The 14,575-nt window shown below is 42.7% G+C and overlaps 1 protein-coding gene across 2 annotated transcripts in view; it reads left to right on the forward strand.

The window, feature by feature from the left end:
- Positions 1 to 1,564: 1,564 nt before the first annotated feature.
- The window catches only part of mov10l1 (Mov10 like RNA helicase 1), a 17,918-nt gene continuing 4,907 nt past the window's right edge, over positions 1,565 to 14,575 (forward strand). Inside the window, exons 1-16 of one of the 2 annotated variants that reach the window (XM_087240101.1) lie at positions 1,565 to 1,755; positions 2,391 to 2,578; positions 3,760 to 3,913; positions 4,721 to 4,833; positions 5,014 to 5,201; positions 5,312 to 5,455; positions 5,719 to 5,913; positions 6,559 to 6,756; positions 6,865 to 6,979; positions 8,149 to 8,326; positions 8,969 to 9,039; positions 9,601 to 9,692; positions 9,774 to 9,832; positions 10,001 to 10,086; positions 10,808 to 10,886; positions 14,318 to 14,499. In XM_087240101.1, coding sequence (XP_087096227.1) covers positions 1,653 to 1,755; positions 2,391 to 2,578; positions 3,760 to 3,913; positions 4,721 to 4,833; positions 5,014 to 5,201; positions 5,312 to 5,455; positions 5,719 to 5,913; positions 6,559 to 6,756; positions 6,865 to 6,979; positions 8,149 to 8,326; positions 8,969 to 9,039; positions 9,601 to 9,692; positions 9,774 to 9,832; positions 10,001 to 10,086; positions 10,808 to 10,886; positions 14,318 to 14,499 — 2,145 coding nt within the window. In that variant the 5' untranslated portion in view covers positions 1,565 to 1,652. 2 annotated transcript variants of the gene reach the window in all.

The following is a 14,575-nucleotide window of genomic DNA, read 5'->3' on the forward strand; positions in this document are numbered from 1 at the left end:
TTTCAGTATCTTTTGTTGTTTGATTAGAAACACAGACACACATATGACACTCAGACAGTTTAGTCCACGGTTTTGTGTGTAAGTGCAGGCGCGTGTTCATTCCTCACTGCTGTGTCTGTGCATGTGGATGAGTCAGATGCAGAGAACACACCACACTTGCTCACACTGTCTCCTGAAAGCATCTCTGACTTTATCACCCACTGATTGACATTATGCAAATTTTGGACATTCAAACACACACAGAGCCTGTTCAGAGAGTACTTCAAGGAATGAGAACATACAAAATGCAAATGACTGATAGCTCCGTCCCAAATGACTGAATACTCTGCCAAAAATTAGTGATAGCTCCGCCCCAGAGGGCTGATAGTCCTGCCCTAAAAGTCTGAAAGCTCCACCCTAAGAACTGATTGCTCTACCCTAAATGACTAATAGCACCACCCTAAAAGACTGATAGCCCCACCCTACATGACTAATAGCCAGTGGCATAGCAGACCCTGTTTACTTACCCACCGCCCCACCCCCATCTCCCCCCGCTGTAAATGATTAATAGCACCACCCTAAAGGACTGATAGCTCCACCCTAAAGGACTGATAGCCCCGCCTTAAATGACTATTAGGACCACCCTAAAAGGCTGATAGCCCCGCCTTAAAAGACTAATAGCACCACCCTAAAGGACTGATAGCCCCGCCTTAAATGACTAATAACACCACCCTAAAGGACTGATAGCCCCGCCTTAAAAGACTAATAGCACCACCCAAAAGTACTGATAGCCCCGCCTTAAATGACTAATAGCACCACCCTAAAGGACTGATAGCCCCGCCTTAAATGACTAATAGCACCACCCTAAAGGATTGATAGCCCCACCTTAAGACTAATAGCACCACCCTAAATGACTGATAACCCCGCCTAAAAAGACTAATAGCACCACCATAAAGGACTGATAACCCCGCCTTAAAAGACTAATAGCACCACCCCAAAGGACTGATAACCCCGCCTAAAAAGACTAATAGCACCACCCTAAAGGACTGATAACCCCGCCTTAAAAGACTAATAGCACCACCTTAAAGTACTGATAGCCCCGCCTTAAAAGACTAATAGCACCACCCTAAAGGACTGATAACCCCACCTTAAATTACTAATAGCTCCACCCTAAAGTACTTATAGTACCACCCTAAAGGACTGATAGCCCCGCCCTACATGACTAATAGCCAGTGGCCTAGCATTTGGTCACCCCCCTCTCAACCCCCAACCCCCGTCAACAATTTGCGCGATCACAACTCACCTCAGCCTTAACAGCCGGCAAAATAAGTTATTCACGTGATCACCAAGCACACACAACCCTCATCACCTCGCGCGATCATACCCACCCCCAACAACCGTGCTTCACTTCGTGCGTTCAGTGCGTTTTCATTTCATTCAGACTTTAACGATATTGTGGTTCATAAACTGCTAAATATTTAATTAGAAAAAATAAGTAAATTAATAATTAAAAAGGGCGTGGTAGCGTGGAGAGTCACGTGTCACCGGCGTGCTCTTCATCAGGCGCGAGCAGGTAACACGTGCCGGTGTTTTTCTGCGCGCGCACGGCTCGGGACAGGTTTGTGTTCTTCTTCAGGAGCTTTGAGCATCATCATCTTCATCAGTGTGTGAGGATGGTGAGTGTGGTGCAGTGTTTAATGTCGCGGCTGCTGTGGCCGCTGTGGCGCCGCGCGCAGGAGGAGGAGCAGCGGCTGCGGGAGGATCTGATGCCCGACGGTCAGTGCGCGGAGCCCGCCTAAGGGGAGCAGGGAGAGACGGGGGTCTGGAGAGTCTGAGCTGACAGAGTGTTTGTTTGTTTGTTTCTTTCTTTCTTCTTTGTGTGTGTGTTTGTTTGTTTGTGTGTTTTTTGTGTGTTTTTATTTGTGGGTGTGTGTTATTTTGTTTGTTTGTGTGTTTTTGTTTGTGTGTGTGTCTACGTTTTGTGTTTATGTATGTATGTATGTATGTATGTATGTATGTATGCAAGTGTGTGTGTATGTGTGTGTGTGTGTGTGTGTGTGTGTGTGTGTGTGTGTGTGTGTTTCTGTCTGTCTGTGTTTGTGTATGTCTGTCTATGGTGTGTGTGTGTGTGTGTCTGTTTTTTGCTGGCACCTGTGTTGTTTGTGTATGTATGTGTGTGTCTGTCTGTGGGTGTGTGGATTTGTTTGTGTGTTTGTTTGTCTGTGTGTCTGTGGTGTTTGTTTGTGTATGTGTGTTTTGTATGTGTGTGTCTGTCTGTGATGTGAAATGATATGTGTGTTTCTTTGTCTCTGTATGTTTGCGTGTGTGTGTGTGTCTGTCTGTGGTGTGTGTGTCTGTTGTGTTTGTTTTTGTTTGTGTGTTTGTGTCTCTCTGTGCGGTGTGTATTGCAGGTGTGGCCCAGATTCGGCAGGTGCGCACAGGTGTAGTGACTCACCTGTGTGTGGATTATGGTCTGATCGATCACTCGGTGTTCTTCAGTCCGACTGCAGTGTTAGGAGGAGCAGCGCTGGCGGTGGGAGACACGGTGCAGGCGCTGGCGGTGCGGGACGGGGAACACGGACAATGGAGAGCCATACGGGTGAACACACACACACACGCACGCACACACACACACACACACACACACACACACACACACACACACATGTTACACAGCACTCCATGACTGATAATTCAAATCTCCGCCCTGCGCGCCTCGCGTGTTAACCGCCTGCTGCCTCTTCTGTTTTTGCCGTTGCGCTCTGTTCGCCTTCAGTAGGAATTTCGTGTCTGTCTCATCGTCTTCATTCTCCAATCAAATGAAAGCAGAGGCGGGGTTTCCGCAGTGTTTGTGTTGTCATGACGACTATAGAGACTTTTAAAGATGGAGGAGGGACTAGCGGTCGCTGTTTTTAGTTATCTGGAGCTGTATGACTTCAAGTCCTGAATATCACAATATAGCTGCGACTGAAATCGGCTACTACTCTGTAAAGTGTAGATGGGATACGCGGCCGGCCGGAACTGCGATATGCACATCAATATAGCCGCATTTTTTATGACGCTGTATAATAATAGTTAATATGTTTACAGTACTGTGACGGATGGGTTTAGGGTCGGGGTGGAGTAGACGTTAAAAAATACAATTTATTGGGTATTTAATACACAACATTAATAATACTCGGTACAACTACTGTTTTTACGTTACTGTGACGGTTAGGTTTAGGGTTGGGGTGGGACTAGACGTTAATAATATACAATAAATGAGAAATTTAATAAATAATATAAAAAATTCTTCTTACGGCCGCAACCTTATCCTTTATAGCCACAACCCTACTACTCGCTAGGCACTGCATTTGAATTTAAACGTACTACTCGGCTGCTAGACGAATGCGTTCTATACAGTACGGAGGGAACTCCATACATCTGCCATTTTGTCATGGTCACGTGATCTACCTGCGACATTTGCGTCACTTCAGGAACTCAATTCAGGAATTCTCTCGCGGTTCATCATGGGATAGCGTAGCATCCATTTGATGCGCACTTTAGAATCTCGATGAAAGTAGTGTGTCATCCAGGTACTTCTTGGAATCTGTTTATCGAATTCTTTGAATTCGTTCATACTACTCGACTCGCATTCTGATTTTAGCGTACTATATAGTATGCAAGTATGTGATTTCGAACGCAGCTTATAATTAAATATTACAATTCTAACAATATCAGTTGTTGCTAGGGTAACAGAATTGCTAAGTTGTCAACATTGTTTTGTTTGTCTGCTTGCAGGTGGAGCGGGACAAGGACTCGTGGGAGAGCAGCCAATCAGAGTCCGACAATCAGGACAAACTGCGCACTCTGATTGGAACAGTGACGTCATGTGATCAAGATGGTGGATATATAAACCAGACAACGTACTTCCCTCGATCGGCTCTGTGTGAAGGTTTGGTGAAACGTTATTGAAAATGGAGGCGTGGTTCTCTAATTGATCTCTGATTGGTCCATTAGGAGTATTGCATACTGTTCTCTAATTAGTCGAGCCTTGATTGCATGCCCAGATGCTGGCAAGATGAATTAGTGATCAGAAGTTTGGGTCATTTTACAGCCTCTGGCGAACAAATCGTTATTCATGAAAGTAGTTTTGTTTAATTTGCCAAAATATCATCAAAGTGTTGAGTTCCTTCCAAACCATCTAGAACCGGCACAAACACGATCACACTACTAACAAGTCGGAGTTAGAAGGCTGTAAAAAGCGAATAGAATATTTAGCACACAGATAATGTTCTCCAGCTCTCTGAAGCTGACCCTTTCAGCCTTTGATCCTAATTGTGGCATTTTGGTGACTGTCGCTTTAAATGCAAATGAGCTCTTTTCAGAAGAGGGCGGAGCTACAGATGCCTGATGGTCACCATAGATGCAGATTCAAAACTCTATAATGGCTAATGGACAGACGGCTGCTTCTCACTCAGGGCTGCTGTTTATGCTAATGAGATGGAGAGATGGGCACTAGTGGGCGGGGCTTTCTCCCTCTGATGACGCGTACAAAAGGACAATGTCAATCAAAGTGTTTCTGCAGACTGATTTCATCACGCCTGATTAGAACAAACACAACTCAGAACTGATGATCATTGGAGACACACACACACACACACACACAATACTGGGGTTAAACCCTGCATAACAGTGAGTTTTGCATAGTAAGTGCCCATACCTCACTGAGTCTTGATGTGTGTGTGTGTGTGTGTGTCAGGGTTCGAGCCGATGAAGGGTGACTGGGTCACAGCTCATTATGTGGTGTGTCCGGTGGAGTGGAGCAGTGAAGCGAAGGCGGTTTCTCCTCTCCGCTATCGCCGCATGGACGGGGTCAGTCAAACACACACACACACACACACACACACACACACGCACACACACACACACTGTCATATCAGTGCGTAAACCATATATTGCGCAGCTCTAATGTGCAGTGTGTGCAGTCGACAGGATTAAAGTTGTTCTAGTTAAACTTGTCCTGTTGTGTGTGTGTGTGTGTGTGTGTGTCAGGTGAGCGTGACGTGTGTGCTGAGTAAAACTGGTGTGGTGGAGGACAGCGTGTTCTTCAATCTGGACTCTCTGATCGTCCCGCCGGGCTTCAGGCCAACTCGAGGAGATCTGGTCAATCTGGTGGTCCTGGAGAGCAGTCAGTCTCTGTACAGCTGGAGAGCGCTGTGTATGACGCCGCTGCAGCGCAGGTCACACACACACGCGCACACACACACACACACACACACGCATCAACATATGTTGTATGTGAATATATATGTATATGTGTGTGTGTGTGTGTGTGTGTGTGTGTGTCCAGCAGTGCTCAGTGTTCAGAGCAGAAGGAGCCAGACGCTGATCTTCAGGCTTTGCTGCAGGAGAAAGGAGGCCTGCAGGTCAGCCAGCAGAACCAGAGTGTGTGTCTGCTAATGGGAGACTGCAGTGAGCTGCTCATCTGGGTGCAGTGAGTACACACACACACACACACAACCACGGCCAGCGGTGTGTGCAGGAGGATATTCATTCAGCAGTCTGAAACTAGCAGATCTACGACACACACATTTCTTGTTTGTGTGTGCATGCATTTGTGTGTGTGCATGGTTGTCTACATTTTGGTGCATGTGTGCATGCCTGTGTGAGTGTGTTTTTCCCATGTGTGTGTGCGCGCATGTTCGTTTTTGTGTGTGCTTGCATATGTTTATGTGTGTGTGTGTTCTCGTGCAACAGGAACTGTGGCTCTGAGCGTCAGCAGCTGCAGCGGTGTGTCTGTGCAGGATGGGACTCGGCTCAGCAGTTCAGCGTCCGCTCCGTCAGCAGGTGTGAGGATGGAGGAACTGAAGCTCCACCTGTGCGGATGCTGGAGGAGCCGCTGGACATCCACCCTGGACAGAAGATGTGTGTGTGCGTCTGCTGCACTGCAAAGTGAGCATCTGCACGACTTTACTCGCTCAGAGAGGAAGCGCTTTAGAGACTTCCTGCGGTCTTCAAAATAAAAGCCTGACAGTTGATCATGGAGAATGATGATGCTTAATAAGTTCATCTTTATTTATATTGCACTTTCCAAAGCAGCCTCACAGAGGAAGTGTGCTGTTATATTAGTCTAAATCAGAACGAGTATGGTTTATATACTTGCATCTTGTTTTAATAAACACATCTTCAGTCATATCACACGTTTAAAGTACATTATGTTGCGTTTATTCTGATTCAGCTGTTATCTGCGTTATTTTACAGTTGCAGGAAAACAATTAATCAAAGTAAACTCTTATTTTTTACTAGTATTTTTGCACTGTAATTAAAAGTTGTCTTTATTTTATTGCATAATTACCACAAATGATTTTGTTAAAGTAAAACTAACTAAAATAATGCCATAAAATGACTGAAATCCTCCTTTTCTCGCCCGCTGACTGCTGTTATTTATTTATTTGGGATATTTTTATTGCACAATGCAGACCAGACTATTGTTTGACTAGTTTAACGGTTCTGCTTGCACTTCTGGATGTTTTAAATTCGTTGCATGATTTAAATATTTGCTTGTGTGTGTGTGTGTGTGTGTGTGTGTGTGTGTAGGACTCTGGGCCGCTCCTCTGAGCTGCTGCTCCTGCACTTCTCCTCCTTCACCATCGGGCGGCGTCTGGAGCTGTCCGTCAGCAGTGTGGAGGAGCAGCTCCTCACTCCCAGCATGCCCTACTGCTCTCCGTCCGCTCCCGCGCAGCTGCCGCAGCCCCTGCAGGTGCTCACGGTCTCGGCCCCGCCCACGCCGCTCAGGTCTGATTTATTAGTGCTGCTGTCTGCAAGAGTCATGAGCAGGTTTTAAAGTCAGGAGTTTCTCTCTGAAGTCGACAGGACTGTTGGTTTGTGTTTTATTTCTGACAGACTCACGAGGCGGCATCTTCCAAACTTCCTGGGGAACTACGGCGTCCCGCAGGCGCTCCGGGAGTGTGTGGAGGCCCAGAAGGATGTGCTGGTGGTCCAGCCTGCTCTGGCCGAGGTCAAACCCTAAAATTACTTTATTTATTTATTTTTTCAAAACAGTTCAGAACAAAACAACAACAATAAAAAAAATAACATTTTTAAAGGAACAGAAGAGACTTGCAATACAAGTGTCAAAGGTCACCGAATACAATCTTATTTACATTCGTATTTATTGTTGATCAAATGTTGCCATATAAAATTTAGTTACACATCAACAGGCTACAGGTGTATATAAATAAAATCACCACAATAAAATCAGAACAATGCATTTCTTCTCAACCATTTACCCCAGTGTGCAGAAATTGTATAGGCTTGTTGTCTCAAGGAAAGTGTCAGTACTTCCATGTCATGCAGCCCTTTTACAATATCATACCATTCGCCTACAGATGGAGGATCTTCCTTGAGCCGTTTCTTTGTTATTGCCTTTTGGCTTGTTGTTAGTAGTATGTTAAGAAGGTATGCATTAATTTTGGTGTTTCTGAAGAGTAAATTCCCAGGTATATAGGAATTTTGAAGCTTTAATGAATATGAAAACACAGGCATGAATTAATATCGACCTTTGCGTAAACACAATAGTATCTGACTTTTTTAGCATGTTTTTGCTCCAGGAATATGACCGTAAGAGCTGAGAGATACGACACTGTGCATGAACACTAATATTCAGCTTATTCTACATGTGTTTGTTGCCTCATTACAAACATGAACAGCAAATCTAACAAAAGACGCAGGTAAACCTCCTCTGGGTGTTGCACAACATGAGTTTCTGTCCTGTTTCTAGTCCAAATATCTACAAACTCTTAAATCAAGTAGCTTTTTCTGCTTGAGTACAAAATATAGTGCTGTTTTCAGAAATAATGAGTCTAAATAAAGCGAGTTTCTCCTTAAAACAAGCCAAATAATCTGACAATGGGAGAGGAAATGGATCTTGTTTTCGCATGATCTTATGTCAAAATGAAAACAAGATGATGTTTCCTCTCCCATTAGCAGATTATTTAGCTTGTTGTTGTTAGTAGATCTTATTATTGCACAATTATCCAGGTTTTTTTGGGCTAAAATAATTGGAAATCACCCAGCATGTGAGTTTGTAGTCAGCGGGCGATGCTGTTTTGTCCACCAGGGGGCGCTCCCATAATGCTTTGTCGCATGAAAGCACCACTGTGTGTTGATTGTGGTGTGTTTGCGCAGGCGTCGAGTTTGCGGACGATGCTGCCGCGTTTCTCTGCTCTGCTGTGGCTGGAGGAGCTGCAGGCCGAGAGGGAGATCCGGGAGTTCAGCCTCACCGGCGCCATCCTCAGGAGAGGAGCGGTGTACTTACACCTGGAGGTGCCGGGACTGGCAGAGGGACGGCCCAGCCTCTTCATCGGTCAGCAGAATCACTTAGTAAAATAAAAAAAAATACATATACTTTTGATCAAATATTCCCCAAATGATGTTGAACAGATTGAGGAGATGTGCACAGTATTCCCTCTAATATTAGTTCTCATGGAGAGAGTCTGATTTGTTTTATTTGGGCTAGAATAAAAGCAGTTTTAGAGTCATGTTAAGGGCAATATTATTAGCTCCTTCAGCAATATTAGTTTTGGATTGTCTATTATGTTTAGAAATGTGTTGATCTTCTCTTTCTGATACAGGGTGGCTAATAATAAGTCTGTAATGAGTAAGTCATGAGTCAAAGTTACACCGTTGCACATCAGAAGTGTTCAGGTGGTTTTGGCATGCTCTCTTTCTAACAAAATCCCCCCTGTTGAGTCTGTGGCTCAATATAATGTGCTGTCGCTTTAAATCTGATTGATGCTTTAACTTGTGTACTCATTCATCCATGCCTGGTGTTTGTGCATTGGTGTGCAAACTCAAATTAGCCCTCTTTGTTGAGTTCCAAGGTGTCAGATTGGTCATTTTAACAATCATCCTCAATAATCTACTGTTTTAGATGATATAATGTTTAATAATCATGCACAATAATCCTCTCCATCAAGGCTGAGTGTGTTTCTGGCTTGTTTTGTAGGTGATAAAGTGGTCCTGAAGAAGCCGTGCAGTGGAGGAGTGGTGATCGAGTATATCGCGTACGTCACAGAGGTACAGGCTGCTCGCTGCTGCTTCAGTCTTTTACTTTAGGAAGGCAGTTGTGTGTTTGTTTTCTACTGCTGTAGTGTTGAGCTGATTTTGTGCTTGCGTATGCTGGAATATACAGCCGAAACACATCCAGCACTCACTGCTCACTGTTTTGTTTTTGTTTTGTTCCTCATGACCTGTGATTGACAGCTGTCAGTCATGGCGTGTAATAATCGGTTTATTGTGTGGAGAATTAACTAAATAAGATCACTCATCATCACTATAGTGAACATTTGCTTGTCTTTGTTGAGGAATACAGAGACTAACCTGCATATGAATGCCAGTTGAAATATTGATTATGTTCAGAGGAACTGAACTGAATCTTTGTGTGTGCGCATGTTTGATTGACAGCTGTCAGTCATGTTCTGTTTGTTGATTGCCGACTGGCTGGCAGGATGTGTGTGTGTGTGTGTGTGTGTGTGTGTGTGTTGATATCGGTCAATCATGATCTGTGTGTTGATAGCTGTCAATAATGATCTGTGCTTGATTGACAGCTGTCCGTTGTGTGTGTGTGTGTGTGTGCAGATCTCGGATGAGGATGTGAGTTTGCGTGTGAATGCAGAGTTTCAGAGCAGTTATCTGGGAGAGCCTCTGGATGTGGAGTTCAGCTTCAACAGGTGCTGCTCTCCTTCATCATCATCATAATCATCATCACTCTAATAATGAGATTAACATCACTGCTGTCCCTCTGTGCGCAGGCTGACCATGAGGAGATGCCACTGCGCTCTGGAGCAAAGCAAACACTTTGGAGAGAACAGTAAGGCACTGCAGTGTGCATGTTGTGTGGTGTCTGTCATCAGAGAGAGAGGGGACAGGGTGTGTTTCTGCAGGTGCTTTGTCAAACTGAGTGTGTTTGTGGCTGTGCTCTAGTGTTGTGTTGTGTAGCAGTAGTTGAGTGTGTGTGTGTGTGTTCTCTTGTGTTGAGTTTTATTTCCCAGCATGCTCCAGCTGCAGGCGCCTCAGTGGAGCGGAGAGTGGGGTCCGCAAGAGGAGCAGGACGAGGAGCTGAAGGTGAACACACACACACACACACACACACACACACAGAGGTTAGAGTGTGACTGTTGATTTGTAAAAAGGTTTGCAGTCTTAAACCAAACACACAGGTAATCTTCCTAAAAGACTCGCTGTTGTGTGTGTGTGTGTGTTTTGTGTGTGTGTGTGCTGAGAAATGGAGACAACTGTTCTTTTAAAAGAGGCTGCACTCATTTAAGGTGTGTGTGTTAATTCATGTTTAGTAGGAAGCTCTACAATATTATATTAGTGCATATACATTAGATTAGTCAGTGCTAAAGCTGAATCTGGAGCTGATCTAACAAAATAACTTACAATAACAGTCCAAAAACTAGCACAGCTAAATTTATGTCATAGAAAAATATTAAATACACATTTAATAAAGAGGAAAAATAAGGAGAAGCAAAAACATGAAGGATTTAGTGAATTTTGTAGGTTGTAATTTATTCTGCTTGAATTTAATTGTATTATCTTTCAATTTCTCTATGTTTGGTGACTGAAATATTATTTTAATAAATATATTTGTTTAATAAATCTGTTCTGTTTAAATGCACCAAAATACACCGACTGAACTCACTGAGTAATGGAGGAACATTCATCTTCAAAATGGGCTGCACTATTATGCTGAGCACTGTATGGCAACACACACACACACACACACACACACACACACACACATACATATATATATATGATTATCTTTTGTGTGTGTGTTCAGGATGGTGAGCAGACTCAGACAGTGACGGGCTCAGCGCTGACTGCAGAGATGGTGTCTGTGGCCACACAAACCAAAACAGGTAATCCTGAAAATGACGAGTGAAGTATGTTATTGTCATGATTAAGTTCAGCCTCTGGTGTTAATTATAAATAAGAACCTCTGATTGGGAAATTCTAACATTTTCAAAACCGGTCATGTTGATCGTTGACCCGTTTAGGGGTTTTCTGAAGGCCGATGGCGATATCTTGGAAAGCAGGATGGTCAATCATGTGTAATCAAACTCCTGCATTAAACACAGTGACTATCAACTGCTGTAGAGAGATGTGCTGTTCTCAGTGCCATCAAAATAAAAGTCCCCCTCAAAGATATAGGCCAAACTGAAATGTAACGGAGATGTGTATCATCTCCACACGTCTGTGTTTTGTTTGCAGGCCAGTAGTGTCAGCTTGTGTATAATTTGTCATGTGTTGTAAGATGCGTCTCCGCTGTTCATACCTGTCAACATTGGGATGTGAAAATAAGGGATATGCACACATTAATAAGGGATCACATCCCCCCCCCCCCTACTAAAAATCCCCAAATTACTAAATATGTTCATTTTTAGCTGTTTCATTGTAAATAAATAGTTAAATATTCAGTAATATGTTTTAAAATAAATATTATTAACAAAAGAAAAATAAATATATACATCAGCGAACAGTTCAGCTTATTTAATCAATAGCTAATACAGGCCCGGCGCCAGGAAGTCAAAACTGAGGGGGCACTTTAAATCCATAGGGGGGCACTAGACCTGGTGACTGATTTTGGTCTCTTGTTTCTTTCATTTAGGCTATTTATTCGCATTTATTATTACTTTGCATTACTGCCTAAGTTACTGACCTAGGGCAGTAATATAGGCTACGTTTTAATAGTAATAACAATACGCAGTTTCGCTATTACGAATTTTATTAACGATGGTAATGCATACCGCTTATTAATGCAGACGGATGATGGCTTCAGTGCCAAACGAGTTCTTTAAATCATATGTTATTCTCCTTATTTCCGTTTTATTTCAAATAACAGCCCTATGAATGTTTAAAGTTTTAGGTAAAGACGTCAAATTATGCCCACATGCAAGCTGACCCACGATCAGACAATTCATTTAACCGGTAAATAAATATAGTGAAATCAGCTTAACCGAGTCATCACGCTTCACAACCAACATCAGTGTTGGGGAAAAGCTAAATGTGACAATCTAATGTCATTCAAAACAATTACTTAGTTACATTTTAAGGCATTAGTGTAGCCAGAAAAATACCTAAAAAAGATACAAAAATTCACAGTTATTACCGTGAAAATTGGTTAAATTTTTATATTCTATATAACTTTTTTTTCATCATTTTAAATGTAAAAACAAAGATTTGTCTAAGGCTATTATAAATGTGCTTTTTTCGTGATATTGTAAACCATCATAAACCATATGTACCATAGTTTCTAGGCCTACCCGTCATTTTATTTATTAATTATTTTATTTATTAGGCCTTTTTTAATAGCTTGTTTTCAGGTTATTTTCATTTTAGGGCCATGAGCTAAGTCAAAACAAACTCGATATGTTGTATTTTAGCTCTTAAAACAGATCTACAATATATTTTATGTTGTTTAATTTTGCATGAGCAAATAGCAGTATAGCCTAAGTTACATATTTTTAAAAGATTATCATTCTGCCTACCTGCAGCGCACGAAATTTCTCGGTTGATCCGCGGTAAATCCACTTAAGCACTATACCTATTCCATTTATAACACTGCAAACTTGACTTCGCAGGCCGATCATCTTTAAACGCAAAATGCATTTATTATGTGTTATACCTTGACTGCAGTTGCATAATGGGATGTTTCTCTACGCAACTATAAAAGTGCACTTTTCAGCAAACTGAAAGCAAACATTCAAAGGGTTCTGCGTTTTGTCAATTTTAGCTTAATTGTAATATTAATAATAATATTAATAAATAAATTAAAATATTATTTATAGTGTAGCCTACTGTGGGTTTGTGCAGTAAATTATTTATTTTTATTAAAACATTTTTATTAGGCTATATCTTCCCGAATAACTAATAAATGACTGGCAGTTGCGTCTCTGCTAAAATTAATTTAACAGCAAATTTCTTATGTGTTTTTTCCTTTTAGAGCTCAAGAGAGTTGTGTTTAAATAATTAGTTAACCAAAACATGTAATGAATTAAGCTGCTCCTATCATGTCACCCATTTTCTCCCTTGTGAGTTGAGTGCGCCTCCATCGCCGTGTGCGCGTTTTAAAGGCTATTTACGGGCGCACCAGACCTGACGCGGGGACCGGATCTCTGGACTATAGGACTAGCTTTAACCTCACCATTTTCATAATTTAATTGCTATGTCATATATTTTAAAATATTTAAATGTGTGTTCTGAAGGTTGGAAGGACGGGAGTGTTAATAATTAATGACAGAAAGAATTTTCAGTTTGAGTGAACAATCCCTTATAAAAACTGGGGGGGGCACAAACTCTGTCTGAGGGGGCAATGCCACCCTTTGCCCCCCCGTAGCGCCGGGCCTGAGCTAATATAATGACAGAATCAAGCTATCAAATCTCATTATCTGTTTCTCCACTGTATAACTCACACATTCTGATTAAAGAGCAACGAATGAATCTCGCATTTAATAAGATTTTTTTTCCACATTAAATAAGAGGTGTCACTTTAAAAATGCACACATCTAATGTTATAATGAAAGCATTCGACTGCTTTCCTAACCTTTTATGCTCATTTAAGACGAAATTAGTTGTGTTTGGAAAAAAAACCCACCAAGATCGACATCCTTATATGTTATTATTATTAATAATGTGTGTATGTCTGTTTAAACACGCACGCAAAAGCCAGACTTTCTCTCTGCTTTAAATGGCGTGTGCAGAATCCAGGAAGCAGCGTCTGTTTATCAGTATGGAGAGCGTCAGCTGACAGTCACGCACTGCTATATCACTGTTTGGAGGATTGTATAGGATGGGTGACGGCACCTGTAATCTATAGGAAATGGAATCACACTGTTTAATATTTATTTATAAATGTTTTCATTCTGAAACAGAGCGAAAGCACAGAAGACTCACATTTTAGAGCAAGGGGCGACCCCTGGTGGTTCGGTGGTATGGGTTGCGTAGTAGGATGCTCGGCTGTTAGCAAACACTTGAGCAGCAGCACTGCCACACTCATGTGGAGGTTTGCTGTTGGCTTTCTACTTGCGTGTGTTTTCTTCAGCTGCAGTGCATTGAGCCCTCTCAGCTCAGCCAATGGGAGTTAATCGTGTGTGTGTGTGTGTGTGTGTGTGTGTGTGTGTGTGTGTGTGTGTGTGTGTGTGTGTGTGTGTGTGTGTGTGTGTGTGTGTGTGTGTGTGTGTGTGTGTGTGTGTGTGTGTGTGTGTGTGTGTGTGTGTGTGTGTGTGTGTGTGTGTGTGTGTGTGTGTGTGTGTGTGTGTGTGTGTGTGTGTGTGTGTGTGTGTGTGTTCAGATCTGAGTGTGACAGAAAAGCGCATCCCGAACCCAGGTCAGTTCTTCAACCCGGATCTGAACGCGGCGCAGAAGCAGGCCGTCAGACGCATCCTGAGCGGAGAGAGTCGACCCACACCGTATGTGCTGTTCGGACCGCCCGGCACCGGCAAGACCATCACACTCATAGAGGCCATCCTGCAGGTCATCACACACACACACACACACACACACACACTGCAGTCATACAGCACATTTACACTGCAGTTACTCCTGTAGA

The sequence above is a fragment of the Danio rerio genome, chromosome 2 (assembly GCF_052040795.2).
Source record: "Danio rerio strain M-AB ecotype USA chromosome 2, GRCz13ab, whole genome shotgun sequence".
NCBI classification, from domain to species: domain Eukaryota; kingdom Metazoa; phylum Chordata; class Actinopteri; order Cypriniformes; family Danionidae; genus Danio; species Danio rerio.